At 46.4% G+C, this 17,391-nt stretch overlaps 1 protein-coding gene across 3 annotated transcripts in view; it reads right to left on the bottom strand.

Moving 5' to 3' along the window:
- HSPH1 (heat shock protein family H (Hsp110) member 1) overlaps positions 1–6,735 on the bottom strand; it is a 30,267-nt gene extending 23,532 nt beyond the window's left edge. For 2 of the 3 annotated variants that reach the window (XM_064269951.1, XM_064269952.1), the window contains exons 1-4: positions 6,567–6,735; positions 3,724–3,781; positions 1,181–1,321; positions 48–170 (exon numbers count right to left, since the gene is read on the bottom strand). In XM_064269951.1, coding sequence (XP_064126021.1) covers positions 48–170; positions 1,181–1,321; positions 3,724–3,781; positions 6,567–6,673 — 429 coding nt within the window. In that variant the 5' untranslated portion in view covers positions 6,674–6,735. The remainder of the gene's footprint in view (positions 1–47; positions 171–1,180; positions 1,322–3,723; positions 3,782–6,566) is intronic. The other variant, XM_064269950.1, reaches the window with a different exon arrangement.
- Between the last annotated feature and the right edge of the window lie 10,656 nt (positions 6,736–17,391).

Here is a 17,391-nt window from a genome sequence, read left to right as displayed (position 1 = left end):
AGAAAGGACACAAATTAAAATACACTGTCCTGCTGAATTCTACTTACCGAGATAACACAATCTGTCACTGGTTTCTTCAGATTGTTTTCAGCAGTTTCCTTTAACTTAGTCAACAACATGGCTGTTATCTGCTCCACGCTGAACAGATGTTCTTCATCCATGTACATCACCTGCGGAGAGGGGAAACGTGTTTCAAACACTAAAAAGCCACAAGCTAATGTTAACTTTAAAGTATCACTACGTATTCTCTTCCAGAGACTCTTCCTTGTGTGAACAATTGTTTACAAAAGAAGGAAGAGAGAGGAAGGGTGAAAAAAGAACTTTTCCCTAAACAGAGGGGAGGAGGAGAAGGCTGAGCAGTTTTCTGCCTATCCAAAGTGCTGGTCAAAACATTACAGAAAGAAGTAAACTTCCACGCTAAGTGAAGAGATGATTCACTGGGATATTATTTTGTGTGCATCACGAGACAGGAATGCCTCTGCTAGTTTAAAAAAAGATTTCTGGCTGTGTTACCCCAAGCTCCCCAAACAACCACAACCAACCAGGCTCTGGAGCAGACTTATTTGATAGACAGCACTATCAGATATGCTTAATTTTTACAATAATCAAAAAGCTAGACAAAACACAAATTAGGTCATAAAAGTACGTATCATCATTTAAAGGATTTTTAAAGACAACGTGAGCACCAACCTATTACAGTTCAAAGTTTAAAAAGCAACTGGATGGAAAAAAAGAACAAAAAGATCCCTCATCCAATTAAGAAATGAGGTTGAGAGCTAAGTACTTTCCCCCATAGATGAATTAAAAGAAACAAACCCACTGTTGTTGAGTTGATTCCAATTCATGGTGACCCCATGTGTTACAGAGTAGAACTGCTCGATAGGATTTTCCTGGCTGGAACCTTTACAAAAACAGATTACCAGGCCTTTCTTCTTTGGCACCTATAGGTGGCTTTGAACCACCGACCTTTTGATCAGTAGTCAAGCACAAGCTGTTTGCACTACCCCAGGGGCCTACTTAGTAAGAAGTAACTACTTTCCCACATAGGTGAACAAAACAAGGTCATATTAACGGACACCAAATCCAAATCCATTGTCATTGAGTCAATTCTGACTCACAGTGAGGGTAGAACTGCCCCATAGAGTTTCCAAGGCTGTAATCTTTACAGTTGCTCAATTACCTTTATTCCAACGCCACCATTTTTCATTGGAACCAAGTCGTAACTTAAGTTTTCCTTCTCCCTCTGGATGAAAGGGTCACTGAATGCTCGACCATGAAACCTCTTGAAGTTGGACACCGTATTGTTTGCATGTGTGATTTGCTGCAAAACAAGAGTTTTAACTTCTCTCTCATTTCAGTATCAGTACTCACAGCAACTTTACAGTCACTTGATCAAATCAAGTAACAGCAGAAACTCAAATAACTTTCCCCAGATCCCTGAATGAATGGATTTTATTTATACTTTCCCCTTCTCTGTAGAAAATGCTAGAAGAGAAGCAGTGAAAGCACACAAGAGGCAATCATGTCACACCGACTTTAAAGCAGCCTCATAAGCCTACAAGATGAATTCAAAGACAGGGGAGTATCACCAAGCCTCTGAAGAATCCCAACAACTGCTACATTTCGATCTTTCATTGGCCCACTAAACCTGTGAAGTTTAACAAATGCCCAAGGGATGAACAAGTACAGCCAAGTTACACTTCCCAAAAAAGTTTCATTTTTATGGCCTTAATAAATGGCTGACTGGCCAGGACAAACACATTTTGTGTCACATAATTTCATGAATTGCTACTTTGCCTACCAAGAGAATGCAAGGTTCAATTACCCACACGAAGAAGAAGAAAAGGTGTACATGATTCAAAAAGTTTCTAGATGGCTTAAAGCTTTCAACTACATGTGGTTATTTTTGATTTTTAAAACCAAGAAACTAAACTTGTTTCACTTTACACATAATCGGTGCACAAGTTTGTTAAAAAAGCCATAACTCTTTCTTGCTCAGCTGTTTCAAGCAACCTGCTCCAAGTGCACAGTACCGTCTTATCTCTCAAGTCATAACACTACATTATTAAGCAGAAACAATGTTGGGTTCAAGAAAACTAAAAGGAAATATGCCAAGATGTTAAGAAACTTGGGTTTTTTTACCCACCATTTTGGTCAAATAAATAATTTAGGCGAACTCTAGATTAATAAAGTCCCATTTCAGAGATGGTTTTATTCAACACTGTCAACAAGAACCTTGTTTAAATATAGAATTAAAAGAATTAATAAAACTTACCAAACTTATAAACTGGAAAACATTAAAAGTTACTTTTTTCCTCTACTTACAAACAGAGGAATAGCACTTGGCAGCACTAGTTTTGATAAATACAGGATTTAAGCATGTTTGTAGCCTAGAAGTTCCTGTGATTTTAAAACTGAGATGAAATATGTCTAGTAGTCTACAGACCAGATCTGAGCCTCAACTCACTGTCCTCAAATTATCACAAAGACACAAAAGACTTTAATCCGGAATATCAGTATCATAAATGGCTACATCTGGCGGATCGTTTCTACAAGCGGTTCTCTCCTCGTCTGTCACGTCACCTTCCAAACCTACTTCCCTTGTCACCGACTTTTTTCTTCTGTATCCCTTCTAAGCTAGCTAGCCATTGAGACAGTATTAAACATATTCCAGGGTTTTGGTGCTTTTTCAGCAGTACTATTTTCCGTATTTAAAAGAAAATTTTCAATCTCTTTCTTAAAACCTCTCAAAATGCATTTCCATTTTGTACTCATTTATTTCCTCCCCACCCAAGAGATTACATCAATATTGCTCAAAAGGATTATAATGCGACCCTTAAAAATGTCACATGTGTGAATTTAATTTCCTAGCAATCCCATGTAAAAAATAAATAACAGGAAATTCACTCCAATATTTAGCCCAATGTTATCCAAAATACTATCATTTCAATATGTAATCAGAACAAAAACTGCTCAGATGCTACTTTCCTACTGCAGTCTCAGTCTCATGTGTTGTGTTACATGCGTTGTACACGTTTCCATTCACAGCAGCCACATTTCAAGGGCTCAACAGCTCCACGTGGAAATGGCTACTCACTCAACAGCACAGGTCTAAAAAAAAAACCCAGCGCCGTTGAGTCGATTCCGACTCATAGCGACCCTACAGGACAGAGCAGAGCTGCCCTACAGAGCTTCCAAGGAACGCCTGGCAGATTCAAACTGCCAACCCTTTCGTTAGCAGCTGTAGCCCTTAACCACTATGCCACCAGGGTTTCCAGCACAGGTCTGGACAAGACCTTCTCCCAGCCCCACCTTCACTAAAAAAAAAAAAAAAAAAAACTTCACTAGTAACTTGAAAATGCTTGTCAACGTAGAACTTCCAAGAAGTTCCTTCTATAAGAGGAAGTTGTAACTCCTAAAATGAGTACTGTTAGAAACTCCACATGAAAGAACTTCAAGTGTCTTATTTTCAATTTTCAAAAACAAACAATAAATTAGAAAATAGTTAATAAAAATTACGGTGGGCAGATAAGAAAGTTAAAGTGGATCTTATTCAGTAAGGATGAAAACAAAAGGAAAAAAAATCTTCTTAGTACTCAAAGAACACTTGAATTCCATTTCCAAAGCTGAAAACAGATGGAAGCCTGAACACTTTACACCCTTGTGTGTCGAGATTTGACTTTTAAAGGCTTTCCCTAATCAGAATTTCTTTCAAGAAAGTACCTGATTTTTAGCTGCAACTCCAATTGTTCTGTTTTTTGATCCAAATGATATGACCGACCTAGAGGGAACATAAAAGCATGTTTCAAAAGTTTTAAAAAGCATAAATGTGCATGTTTTTAACCGACAGAAGGAAACGTTCTGACACAAATGGCCTATCTACTGTAGAAGATGGGGCACACTGTGGCACCATCTGGGGCTTACAGTTTTCGTCAGACACTCAAAGGACGGCACACTGTGGCACCATCTGGGGCTTACAGTTTTCGTCAGACACTGCAAGGACCACTTACCTGCTCCCCGCCCCCCCAAGTTAAGAACTGCTGCCCTGAGAATCCAACCAAGGTGGCGGCGGCACTACTCCCCAAAAAGTCTGCTCAAGTCTCAGGACATCCCCCAGTACATCTCAAGGACCAGTGTAGTTCCCCAAACCTCAATTATTGAGCCCTGGTGGCACAGTGGTTAAGCACTCAGCCGCCAACCAAAAGGTTGGTGGTGTGAACGCACCAGCCGCTCCATGGGAGAAAGATGCAGCAGTCTGCTTCTGCACAGATCACAGCCTTGGAAACCCTATGAACCAGTTCTACGCTGTCCTATAGGGTCACTATGACTCAGAACTGAATCAGCAGCAGTGGGTTTGGGGAAATTCAACCCCAAGGGGCTTTGGACAGGTAAAGGGTATTATTAATCTGGCCCCAGACACATGATTAGCACAATTAACAACAACAAAAAAATACAGTTTAACCCTACCTCTCAATCACCCACTCTGTATAAACTTAAACGTCACTGGCCTACCTATCACTGTCTTGACATACCTACCATCTATCTCTTTAGCATCAAAGTTTTGATGTAAATTCGAACGAGTGAACCTCAGTTATGCTCCTGCAACACAGAAGACAAACTGACAGGAGCAAGCAAAAACCATCCAGATCAAGGACCACGGCAGGGCAGAGTCTACAAATGCAGAATAGTCAACAACAGGTTATACCGAGTGGGCTGTGAAGCCACAGAATGACTTACAACCGCCAGACAGCCTTCTCCACAATGCGAATGAAATGCATAGAAGCACAGCACAGAGGCACAGGGAGCTCTGTGAGGAGGAGGATAAGTCAATCAACTGGGTTTTCCAGTAGGAGGGCGCGTAGGAGTGATAGCAAATGAGATGAGCAACGTGGGAATGCTAAAGGCACTAAGTACTGTTAACAACTTGGTACCAGAACCAAGTACAGATCTGCTACAACAGAGACATCTGAGGCCTAGACTACCTGAGTAGATGCTGAAGAGAATTCTAGAAGCCAGAGGTGCTCTAGCAGAGGCTAGACCTTTAAGATGCCTTACAAACACACAGTATTCTAAGCTCCGAGGAACCGTGTGCTCACAGAATGCAGAAATTAACGCTTTGAAATTGAGTTAAACATCTATTTTATCAAGCATATCAGTGGGAACTCCAATAAACCATATACACACACACAAAAAAAACCCAAACCCCATTGCCCTTAAGTTGATTCCAACTCAGTGATCCTACAGAACACAGTAGAACTGCCCCACAGGGTTTCCAAGACTGTCATCTTCATGCAAACGGACATATTTCTCCTATGAGGCAGCTGGTGGGTCTGAACCGCCAACCTTTCATAACCAAGCACCACCAGGGCTCCTAGGGAACTCCAACACTGCCCTCGATTCACAACTCTCTTAGAACCTTAACTTGTCTGTAGTTCACATAATGGGTGCTATATATCCACATACACAATTTTTCCCCCTATTCTCAAACCGATTCTTTTTTTTTTTTTAATTGGATCTCAGAACAAAGATGTAAACTGCACCCAGGGATGAAAACCTGAGACCACGATGTCTTCCATCTTCCCATATTTTATTTCACACCCTGGCGCAGCCTGAGAACAGAAAGCAGGTCTGCAGGAGCGCTCAGGTGATAACCGGCCGGGCAAGGCTACCAGCATGGTCGAACGTGCGCTCATTTCTGATTTCCGCTCACTTCGTGCCCGTTCATCGGCACTAAAACCACGGTATGAACCCGGTCATTTATTTTACGTCTCGTCTCACCGTTTCTTCCTACACTTCCCGTCTTCGGCTTACCCCACTTAGAGAAAAAAAACCGATACCTGCATTAATTTCCCTGAGAAACAAGCAGTTGTTTCCATCAATGCACGTGCCGCTGTATTTGTATACAGTTCCTTCAGAAAATAACAAAATTGCCTTTTAAAATGCGGCCCTTTGCCTTCCCCCATGCTGCCATAAGAAAAAAACACATTTAATTCAGTGACAGCATTCATGCTCTCGACAGTTCTAGCACAAATCTACGTAATTCATATCGTTTCTCCGTTATTCAGACTGGGAACTTAATCTGAACAAGAAAGGCCCGATTTTAAGATGCAGCACGAACGGCGCTCACGCGAAGAGCAAAGACGACCCCGAGGGTTCAGGCCCCGAGCGGGTGAGAGGCGGGTTCGCCCTTCCCGGGGCGCTGGCCACACTGGGCTCGCCGGCCCAGGAGAAGCGGCACAGAGCTCTCTGGAATCTTCCAGCGCATCTCCAGACCCACAACGCGGAAGAGAGGCTGAGCAGCCGGGCCCCGGGCGCAGAGAGGCGCGGAGCACCGGGGGCGGCTCAGCCCGCTCCGCGAAGCCGGCTGGGGACGGGGCGCCGAGGAGGGAGCCCCCCGCGGCCTGGCCCGTCCCGAGGCGGACCCCGCCCAAGGGGCGACCCGGAGGCCCGCGCGTCCCGGAGACGCCCCTCGATTCGGCGCCGAAGCCCGCTGCCTGCTGCCGGCAGACGCAGTGCCGGGTCAGACGCCGGCCGCCGGCCCCCGGCCCCCGCAGGCCCGCACTTACGGGGTGCAGCGATCGCTGAACTCGTTGGCGATGGTCTCGATACCCCCGGCCCGGGCCACCGCGATGTAGCAGCTCTGCGAGCCCACGTCCAGCCCCACCACCGACATGGCCGGCCGCGGTGCGGGGTCTCGGTGCCGGGTCTCGGTGCGGGGTCGCGGTCCGGGGTCGCGGTCCGGGGTCGCGGTCTGGGGTCGCGGTCCTTCCGCCGCTGCCCGCCCGATGCGCGCCTGTCACTCGGCCGGACACACGGACCGCGGCTTGTCAGGTGCTGCCGCCTCCGGAGACAGCGCGGTTCGCGGGCGGTTCCGACGGAGAGCGCGGCGATGGGGCTCCCCGGCCCGGATGTCGAGCTGTCCTCCGGCGCCGCCGGCCGCTCGCTCGCACACGGGCCCAGGAATGGAGGACTCTCCGCTTCAGTCTTATGTACCGCACTGCTGAGAACTTTCCAGAACCTGCGGCATTTACTCACCGGCGCCTCCACCGGCCCCTCCACGTGCCACTTCCGCTTCCTTCTTCTCGAGCCTTCTCGAAAGATTCCACCCAATGGGAGGCGGGCGCCCCGGGACGGCCGCTGTTGCCATGGCAGCAGGAGAGCCGCTCCGGCGTCATTGGCTGACGCAAGCCGCGCCAACCCGCCTCGGCCCGATCTAGTCGGAATCGCCCGGCTGACTTAATGAAAGGCAGTAAGGACTGCCTCGAAACCTCGTGATATTCATAATTTAGTAGTGGATGGACCCCAAAGGGAGGCCGAGCGGGCGGAAATAGACCCCACTTCCGCAGGACCCCGAGACCCCTGACGCGGGCTAAGCCGAGCGCTTGCCGCAGACCACGTCGGGAACTGTAGTCCCGCGGCAGGGGGTGTGCGCTGGGCATCCTGGGATGTGTAGTCCCGGCCGCGGTGCCTGCTGGGACGCGGCTTTGTCTTGGGGAGTCGCCCGGGAGCTGGGCTTTCTGGGGGCTTTTGCGGCCGTTCTCTGGTGGCAGAGCTGTTTTGTTCCCTCCTTTGTTTTCCCATCTTTTATTGTCGGGGTTACCCCGCTTAACTGGTGCAAGATGGCTTAGAAGAAGGAATCCTAGTTTAAACCGTTAGTAATAAGCGAAGGTTTGTGCAAAGTGTTTTTGTAGCCATCAGACCATAGGATATTCCTTTGTGGAAGAAAATGTCTTTTTTTTTTTGTTATTAAGGAAGTGATTTCTAAGGGTGTTGAATTTCGGAAGGCTGTGGTATCAGTTTCTGCTTATTTTGACACGTCTGATGGAACGCTGCCACTCTCCTAGCCATAAATTGTTAGAAAAGTTTGCTTCTTGGTTCATCCTGAACAGCTTTTGTCCATTTCCTGAGAAGGGACGTCCCTGTTACCTTATTTTCAACAAAGAAACAAGTAAAGAAAGAAAAAAGTGGAACTGTACTGCTGATACCAGACCTTTTATTCTCTCCGTAAATAAACTGAATTACGTTAGGAGCCCTGGTGACATCATGGTTAAGTGCTTGTTTGCTAAGGCAAAGGTTGGCAGTTCAAACCCACCCAGCGGATCCGGGGCCTGAAACTCTTGATAATCTGCTCCCACAGAGATTAAAACCTGTTACCATTGAATCAGGACCCTTGGTGGCGCAATGGTTAGTGTTCCACTGCGGTTTGGCAGGAAAAAGATGTGGCAGTCTGTTCCTGTAAAGATTATAGCCTTAGAAACTATGGGGCGGTCCTACTCTGACTTGTAGGGTTGCTATGAGTTGCAATCCACTCCACGGCAACAGGTTGGGTTTGGCCTGGTTTGGCTCTGGAATCTTTACAGGAACGGACTGCCACATCTTTATGCCGGAAAGCGGATGTCGGGTTTGAATTGCTGGCCTGCTGGTTAGCAGCCCAGCACTTAACCATTTGCGCTACCAGGGATCCTTATAACATCTATAAGCTTTGATTGAAGCTCAACGGACACAGAAAGGGCATAGTACTAGGGAATATTTTTGAGAGAAAATTGAGTAATGTTTGATTTCTCAGCCACAGAGGCCAATCCAGAGGGAGAAGGATACCTAGTGATGAGTTGGGTCAGAAAACTCCAGCCTGTATTGGATCAAATAGTTCGGGAGGGAGGTCCTGTTTGGCTCTAGGAATGCCATCCTGGACTTCGACTTATAAAAAGGCGGGGGGGAACCCCACTGCTATCCAGCCAACTCATAGCGACCCTGCAGGACAGAGTATAACTGCCCCATAGGGTTTCCAAGACTGTGGTCTTTATGGAAGCTGACTGCCACGTCTTTCTCTCCGAGTGGCTGGTGGGTTCAAACAGCCTAGCAGCTGAGTGCTTAAGCATTGTGCCACCAGGGCTCCTAGGACACGTGCACCGTTGTGAAAATTTGCACAGCCAATTCCAAGGAGGCCATCTTGACTATGCTTGAGAAGTGTTTCTTTGTGATTATAAACCGTTCCTTCAGAAATGTGTATACAGCTTACTGCTTTTCTTTGCCTCAGTTTCCTTACTTGTGAAATTAATGAATTAGAATGCCTACACATTACTGGAAATCGTTAAGTAATTCTTACATTTATGATTACCTTAGCCATTCTATTGAAGTAGAAAAGAGAAAAAAAGTATTCAAATAACCAGAATCACTGTTGCCCTACATAATATGCCGGTTCTCCACCCTGAAAACTAAATCCATATACCAGAAACAGATTCCTCTTTTCTTCAGGAAAAAAAAAAAAAGTTGCCATCAAGTGGATGTCCACTCATGGCGACACCGTGTGTGTCAGGGTAGAACTGTCCTCCACAGGGTCTTCGATAGCTGATTTTTCAGAAGTAGATTTACAAGACTTTCTTCCCAGGCACCTCTAGGTGGACTCGAACCTCCAACCTTTCTGTTAGCAGCCAAGTGTAGTAACCACTTGCACCAACCAGGGACTCCAATACATGAGATAAAGTAAAGGAAAGAAGAGTTAATATACTATGTCTTCTATGTTCTGAACTGTAAGAGGATAATTGCGGAACTCTCTTACATAAAGCTGAGCTATTTCAGTGCGTACTGGTTGGCCTTGACATTGAAAGGAAACAACCAGCAAGTGTCGGTGTATTTTTCTGTGGGTTAGTGGGTTCTGGAACCAGGGTATATCCGAGCTCCCAAGATGTCAGAATTATTTTGGATGCCCTCTTCGGGTTGTACATTAAACTCTTGAAACCGAGGGTGTATTCTCCAACCCGAGTTAATTAATGACCCACTCAGGAGAGTGGGAGTGTTAGAATAAACAGCGATTTGGGGATTTGTTTTCATTGAAGGCAGCCTGAGTGCCACAACAATTAAGTACTTGGCTGCTGACAGAAAGGTTGGTGGTTCGAACTCATTCAGGGGCTCCACGAGAAAAAGACCTGGCAGTCTGTTCCCGTAACAGTTACAGCCCAGGAAACCCTAAGGGCAGTTCTACTCTGTCCCACAGTGGGTGGCTATGAATGGGAATTGACCTGGCAGCAACCAGGAACAACATTGCTGCTGTCCCCTTTGGCTCACTCACTTTGGCCATGTCATCAGGAAAGACTAATGGCTAGAAAAGGACATCGTATTTGGTAGAGGGTCAGCGAAAATAAAGGAAACCCTCCATGAGATGGATGGACATGATAGCCACAACCATGGCTCAAACATACCAACCATCGTGAAGATGGTGTAGGACCAGGAAGCATTCTGTTCTGTTACACGTAAGGTCGCCATGAGTTTCAGCCAACTGGACAGCAACTACATTGTTGTTATTGTTTTGATTACCAATTTGGTCACCACCAAGTAACTTTCATTCCCCTCAATGTCCTTTCTCAGGGATAAGGATTGAATTGTGTCACACCACAAATACACGTGGAAGTCCTAACCCCATACCTGTAAATATGACCTTCTTTGGAAATAGGAATTTCTTTGTTATATTCATGACATCATACCAGAGTAGGGTGGATCCTAAAAGAGAGTCTAAAAAAAAGCAGAATAGACTCAGAGACGCTCATACAGGGGAAAGACAGTGCCAAGGAACATCAAGAAACACCTAGGGCTACTAACAAGGAAAGACCCTCCCCTAGAGCTGATGCCCTGATTTGATCTACTGGCCTCCAAAACTGTGGGACAATTAATTCCTGTTCTTTAAAGCCACCCACTGTTGGTATTTTTTTGGTCACGGCAGGACGAGTAATTAAGACACCCCATAAGACAACTAAGCTATTGACTCATCCTGGTCTTTCACTGTTTGTTATTCATATTGCAAGGCTGCTTGTATATAACCAGCAGTCCACCAATTTAAAAAATGAGATGTATCTGTGTTACCATCTTTGCAGATAGTTCTGAATTAGACAATTAAATAGTAGAAGGGATTTTAAAAAGAGTATACCACCTCTTCATTGTGCAAGTTTCTTTAAGAATTTCTGGACACCACAGATTTTAAATGTGTCGTTGTTCTGGAAAGGTGAATTTCCTTTTCTTTACTTTTATTATTTATTTCTATTATACTGTTGTTATAACCTCCCCCCCCCAGTGTTTTTTTTTTTTAATGATTTATTTTATCTTTGTTGTCGTTGAGAATATACACAGTGGAACACACAGCAATTCCACAATTTCTACACGTACAGTTCAGTGACATTGATTACGTTCTTCAAATTGTGCAGCCATTCTCACCCTCCTTTTCTGAGTTGTTCTTCCCTCATTAACATGAACTCACTGCCCCAAGCCTCCTCTCCAACCTCTCCAGTTGTCGTTGTCAGTCGGATCCTACATAGATAATTCTTTATAAGAGCACAGAGCTCCACGTAGACATTCTTTGTTAATCTAAATTATTGTTTGATGTTAAGAAGACTTCAGCAGATATTTTTGGTTTAAGGTTTAAAGATTATCTCAGCGCAATAGTTCCAGGGGTTCATCCAGCCTCCATGGCTCTAGAAAACGCACAGTGTTTTTTAATAACATATTGTGTTTCTGCTTAATGGGTTGCTATAGAGATATTAAAACAATCTCTGCAGGGAAAACATGGTATAGACTACGTGGACTAGCCACCCCACCTTTGTTTGTTCAGCGCTAGAAATTTCCCCAAGTCTGACGGGTGTATTTATCCGTGCGTTCATCCAACACGCGTTTGCAGAATTCATCCCAGGGAAAGCCGTTGTGTAAAACTGCTACAGTGGAATCAGTGATCATTATCAACGACAAAAAAACTTTTTAACTGGCTGCTGGGCGTTGTTATTGTTGGGAGCCCTCAAGTCGATTCCAACTCAAGGCAACCTCAGGAGACAGGGTAAACTGACTCCTAGGCCGTAGTCTTCATGGGAGCAGATCGCCAAGTTTCACTCCTGCAGAGCGGCTGGGTAGGTGTTGAACCGCCAGCATTCTGGCTAGCATCAGAGCACTTAACCTTTATGTCACCAGGGCTTAGAGTGTAAATATATTGTGGAAACACTCATGCTCACAGGGAGACAATGAATCCCAGAAAAGTGGATTTTTTCTCCTCACCACCCAGGGGAGCCAGAGACCCATGGAAACCTCACACAAAGCTGCCGAAGTTAAGAGCCAGCAGCCAGGGCAGGGATAAGCTGGATTTTAGCTTGGACTTTTACAGTTGCAGGCAACAAAATAAAAATCAGACAACAAACCAAAAAGGGAGTTTATTGATTCACAGAGTTGGGAAGTTTAGGGGTGCAGCTGGCTTACTCTCAGCCAGGTCCAGGGGCTCAAGAGACTTACTCATCTTTCTCTCTCCGTCTCTTGGGCGTGCTCTGCTCCACGTGGCTCTGCTCCCCATGGCCTTCCTTCTCAGGCAGGCCTTCCTCACATGGGGGCATAACAGACCCCACAGCTCCAGGCTGACTTGGATCTTAGCACTACGAAGAGGAGAGTATGTGTGTCTGCCCTGGAAGCACAGCTGAAGTCCCCCAGATGCTCTCATGGTCTGGGTGAGCCCCATGCTAGATGCAAGGGTGAGGGGGTCAGCCCACTGGAACCATGAGATTATTGCAGAATGGGGAGAGGCTGGGCCAACGGGTAATGAAGTCCATGACAGCTGGGGAGAGAGAAAACCAAAACATCAGTTGTCACAGAGTTGAACCCAACTGAAGGTGACCCCGTGTGTGTCAGAGTGGAACTGTGCTCCACAGGGCTTTCAATGGCTGACTTTTCAGAAGCAGGCTGCCAGGCCTTTCTTCTGACGCACCTCTGGGTGGTGTTAAAAATAAAATTTTCATAATATTAAGTTTGTATATGAATGTTTCAGTTCACAAATCAGGGAATGCCTGGTCTGAAAGTCAGACAAGAGCACTGAAGCACGGTACAAAGTAGAAGGGTTTTGTAGTCATAGACAGACAGGAACGGAAGCTATCCTGGGCAAATTTCAGATCACTGGCAGTCATTTTCTTTCCTTATTTGGGATAAAAGGGAAATTTTGAACTAGGTAAAGCTGAGCAGGTAAGTCCTAATTGGCTAGCTTAGGTTTCAGTGTCCAGACGAGTTAATAGATTGACTTGGATCTCAGTCAGTTCCTGGGAAGGCCAGGCATTTACAAGATAAAGAAACTTAGCTAGGTCTTGGTTTGCAGATGTGGGGCTGAGCGCAAGTGACTCCATTTTGGGCCTAGTATAGTCAGGTTTTGGGCCTTGTATAGCCGGGTTTTGGAAACCCTGGTAGCGTAGTGGTTAAGAGCTACACTGCTAACCAAAAAGTTGGCAGTCGAATCCACCAGGCACTCCTTGGAAACTGGGGCAGTTCTACTCTGTCCTATAGGGTCACCGTGTGTCAATTGACTCAATGACAATGGGTTTATAATGAGGTTAGGAGCCCCGGTGATACTGTGGTTAAAGTGCTCAGCTGCTAACTGAAAGGTCAGTGGTTCAAACCCACAACCTGCTCTGTGGGAAAAAGATGCGGCAGTCTGCTTCCATAAAGATTACAGCCTTGGAAACCCTATGAGGTAGTTTTACTATGAGTCAGAATTGACTCAACTGCAATGTTTTTTTTTGTTGTTGTTGCTGTTTTTTTAATAGGCTAACAGTGGACTCGAACTTCCAACCTTCCAATTAACTGATTGCCTTAACCATTTGCACCACCCAGGGACTCCACAGCTGGGGAGGAGTTACATTTACATAGCCCAGCTCTGAGTGCTATACTTGTTTTCTCAGATAACACTCAAGAGGTCTTTATGGGGTCAGTGCCTTCTGCTCTCATCTCCACTGTAAATGAGCATCAGGTTCCCATGGATGAAGCAAGTTCCGTGAGGGTGACTTGTAAGTGGCCAAGCGGACTCACACACAGAAGCCTTTGCTTGTTCAAAGGGAAGGGAAGGTGAAGGGAAAGGGCCTACGGGCCTTGGCCTCAGCAGGCCGGAGCAATGGGGGGGGGGCGGGGGGCTGTCACAGGCACCATGGGAACATGAAAGAATGGGCTTTTTAGGACTCCTCCTTTTTCCTCAAGGAGCCCTGCTGGCACAGTGGTCAAGCACTCAGCTGCTAACCAAAAGGTCAGCCTTTGGAACCCACCACCATTCCACTCGGCGGCATAAAGGTTTACAGCCTTGGGAGCTACGTGGCGGTTTCTCGGCTGTCCTGTCAGTTGCTGTAAATCGGAATCGACTCAACAGCAGTGGGTTTGGTTTTCTTTTTTCCTCAAGCAGAGCCTAAACCACGATATCCCTAGCAGGTACGTCTGGAAGGATGGGACACCGTTCTCATTCCATTGCAGGCACAGGTTCATATCTAGGGCTGGTCAGCTTGTGGGGTGGGGTGGGGTGAGGCTTCAGGAATATAAACAGGACCCGACTTGTTATGGATTGAATTGTGTCCACACATATTGGCATCCTCACCTCTGTGCCTGTGGCTGTGATCTTGTTTGGAAACAGGGTTTTCTTTGTTATGTTAATGAAGCCATACCAGTGTAGTCCATGCCCTAAACCTGATCACTGCAGAGTTATAAAAAGAGCAAATTAGATATAGAAGCATGTACCTGTGGGGGAAGACATTCGGGGATCACCAGGAACCTGGGAACGTGCAGTGCTACCAACAAGGAGGGAGTCGACGCAGCCAATGGCCTTTTAGCCTCCAGAACTGTAAGAAAATACATTTCCGTCCTTCAAATTCACCCACTCATGGTATTTCTGTTATAGCAGCACTAGGTAACTAAGACAGTCCCCACTACTGTGGAGTTGATTCTGACCCATGGTGACCCTATAGGACAGAGATGAACTGCCCCATAGGGCTTCCAAGGCACAGCTGGTGGACTCAAACTGCAAACTTTTTGGTTAGTAGCTGAAGTCTTAACCACTGCTGCACCAGGTCTCCAACTAAGATAGTACTCGTGTGTTATTTCACACAGAGGGCAGGTTGCGATCACTTGCCTATGGGGAGGGGCTGTGGAGGCTGCTGTCAGAGGGTGAAGCTCAGTGCTAAAACCCTCTCCTGCCCTCTGGGACCCTCAGCCTACCCCTTACCCTTTGTCATCAAGCTGATTCCCAAATCATAGTGACCCTACAGGACAGAGTAGAACTGCCCCATGGGATTTCCAAGGCTGTAATCTTTACGGGAGAAGACTGCCACATCTTTCTTCCTTGGAGCAGACTGGTGGGTTTGAACCACCGACCTTTCGGTTACCAGAGAAGCTCTTAACCGCTGCACCACCAGGGCTAATTGAGGCCAAGCTGCTAAATCTTGCCAGAGGGGTTCCATTGAGGCAGCTGGGTGGGAGCAGCCCACAGAGAAGAAACCAGTTGGGGTGAGAGGCGTGGCTGACTAGGAGAACTGGGGATCTTCTGCACTCAGGACATTTGACAAGGAGCCCTCGCGGTGCGACTGTTAAGCTCTCAGCTGCTAACAGAATGGTTGGCAGTAGGTAAGACATTGACTTTTATACCCAAGGTCGCGCTCTCCGATAGACTGCTGTTATTACGAGCCCAGCTATTCCACAGGAGAAAGACCTGCAACCTGCTCCCGTAAAGATTTCAAAACCTGTTGCCATCGAGTCCGTTTGAACTCAAAGCGAACCTATAGGACAGAGCAGACCAGCCACAAAGGGTTTCCAAGGAGCGGCTGGTGGATTCAAACTGCTGACCTTTAGGTTAGCAGCCGTAGCTCTTAACCATTATGCCACCAGGGTTCCCCTGTAAAGATCACAGCCTAGAAAACCCTATGGGGCTGTTCTACACTGTCACGTGGGGCCACTGTTGCTGTTGGGTGCCGTGCAGTAGGTGATGTGGTGGTATGTATAGCACAGGTCTAGAACATAGGAGGCAAGATGGAAACAGGGCTACCTGTTAGGAGGTTCTTGCCATGGTCCAGATGAGAGCTAACGGTTAGGAAAGGTGAAAGGGAAAAGTACACCTAGGACAAGCAATGCTGAGAAATAATAGTTTCTCCTTAAGACCTATGGTGTTGTTGGGTGCCATCTAGTCGATTCCGACTCATAGCGACCCTGTGTGGCAGAGTAGAACTGCTCCGTAGGGTTTCCTAGGCTGTAAATCTTTAGGGAAGCAGACTGCCATGTCTTTCTTCCGTTGAGTGACTGCTGGGTTAGAACCGCAGACCTTTTGATTAGTGGCCAAGTGTTTAACCGCTGTACCATTGCAAGAAGTGGCCAAATCGTCACAGCCCTGCTCCTTTTAGGGAGAAGGAAGAAAACTCCAGATCTAACACATGAAAGCCAATTCTGGAAAAGTATAACCCACAAGGAGATCTTCCACGCAAGCTAGTGCTTTAACCTTTTCCTCATCACACTCTACTACCTGGAAATTCCACGCCCTCTTCACGGTCAACTTGTTATGTGGACCTTGAAAAGTTCTTATCTGCACTTCTCCACGTGGTGTGGCCTGGGGTGGGGCCTGGGGAGCAGCTTTATCTTTCCCTTGAGGCCAGAATTTCCCCCTTTGTGTTCCTTACTTGTTAACCCCATTCCATTTCACCTTCAGCTTGTGTCCACGTGTAGGTATGTTGCTCTCCGGGGCGAAGATTAGGGGGAGTTCCTGTGTGCACGTTCTTGGTCACTCTGACGTTCATGGGCCTTAGCAATTTTGCCAAGGAGCCCTGGTGGTACAATGGTTAAATGCTCAGCTGCTAACTGAAAGGTCAGCAGTTTGAACCCACCAGCCGCTCCTCGGGAGAAAGATGTGGCAGTTTGCTTCTGTAAAGATTACAGCCTTGAAAACCCTACGGGGCAGTTCTACTCTGACACACGGGGTCAACATAAAATATAAGAAAGTAACAGGATGTGCTAGATTGTAATGCTATTGATCCATATGCAATGCTTTTCTCTGTGAAAGCTTGATATATCCTTCCCTGTTGGACTCAAATGCGGCCACGTAACTGACTTCAGCCTACGTAACGGGAGCAAAAACGACATATCCTTTGCCAGGTTCTTCTTTCGTCCCAGGCGAAGGCTGCTCTGCCATTCTGGAGTCAAGATGACAGAGAGCAGAGCTACAGCCGGTCCTTGATAACCACGTGATGAGGTGTAAGAGAGAAATCTCTACTGAAGTCAGCCTCTGAGAGCTTGGGGCTCATTTGTTACTGCAGAAGAGCATAGCCTAACCTGACAGATACATATCATAACCTCAAACTCACAACACTTAGAAAACACCGCAAATCTCAGAAGCAGATATTACCATTATTGGAGAAGGGGAATTTTCAGGCCTTCTCCCTTTTTGGGCCTCCCTCTTCATGTTGTCGTTAGGTGCTGCGGAGTCAATTTTCAACTCGTAGCGGCCCCACGTGACAGAGTAGAACTGCTGCATAAGGCTTTTTAGGCTGTAATATTTACGGGAGCAGATCGCCAGGTCTTTCTCCCAAGGAGCCTCTGGGTAAGCTTGAGCCTTCAACCTTTCAATTAGAGGCTGAG

Source organism: Loxodonta africana, chromosome 17 (genome assembly GCF_030014295.1).
Source record: "Loxodonta africana isolate mLoxAfr1 chromosome 17, mLoxAfr1.hap2, whole genome shotgun sequence".
NCBI lineage: Eukaryota > Metazoa > Chordata > Mammalia > Proboscidea > Elephantidae > Loxodonta > Loxodonta africana.
The sequence above is the reverse complement of the archived record's forward strand: the minus strand, read 5'-3'. Positions and strand labels throughout refer to the sequence as shown.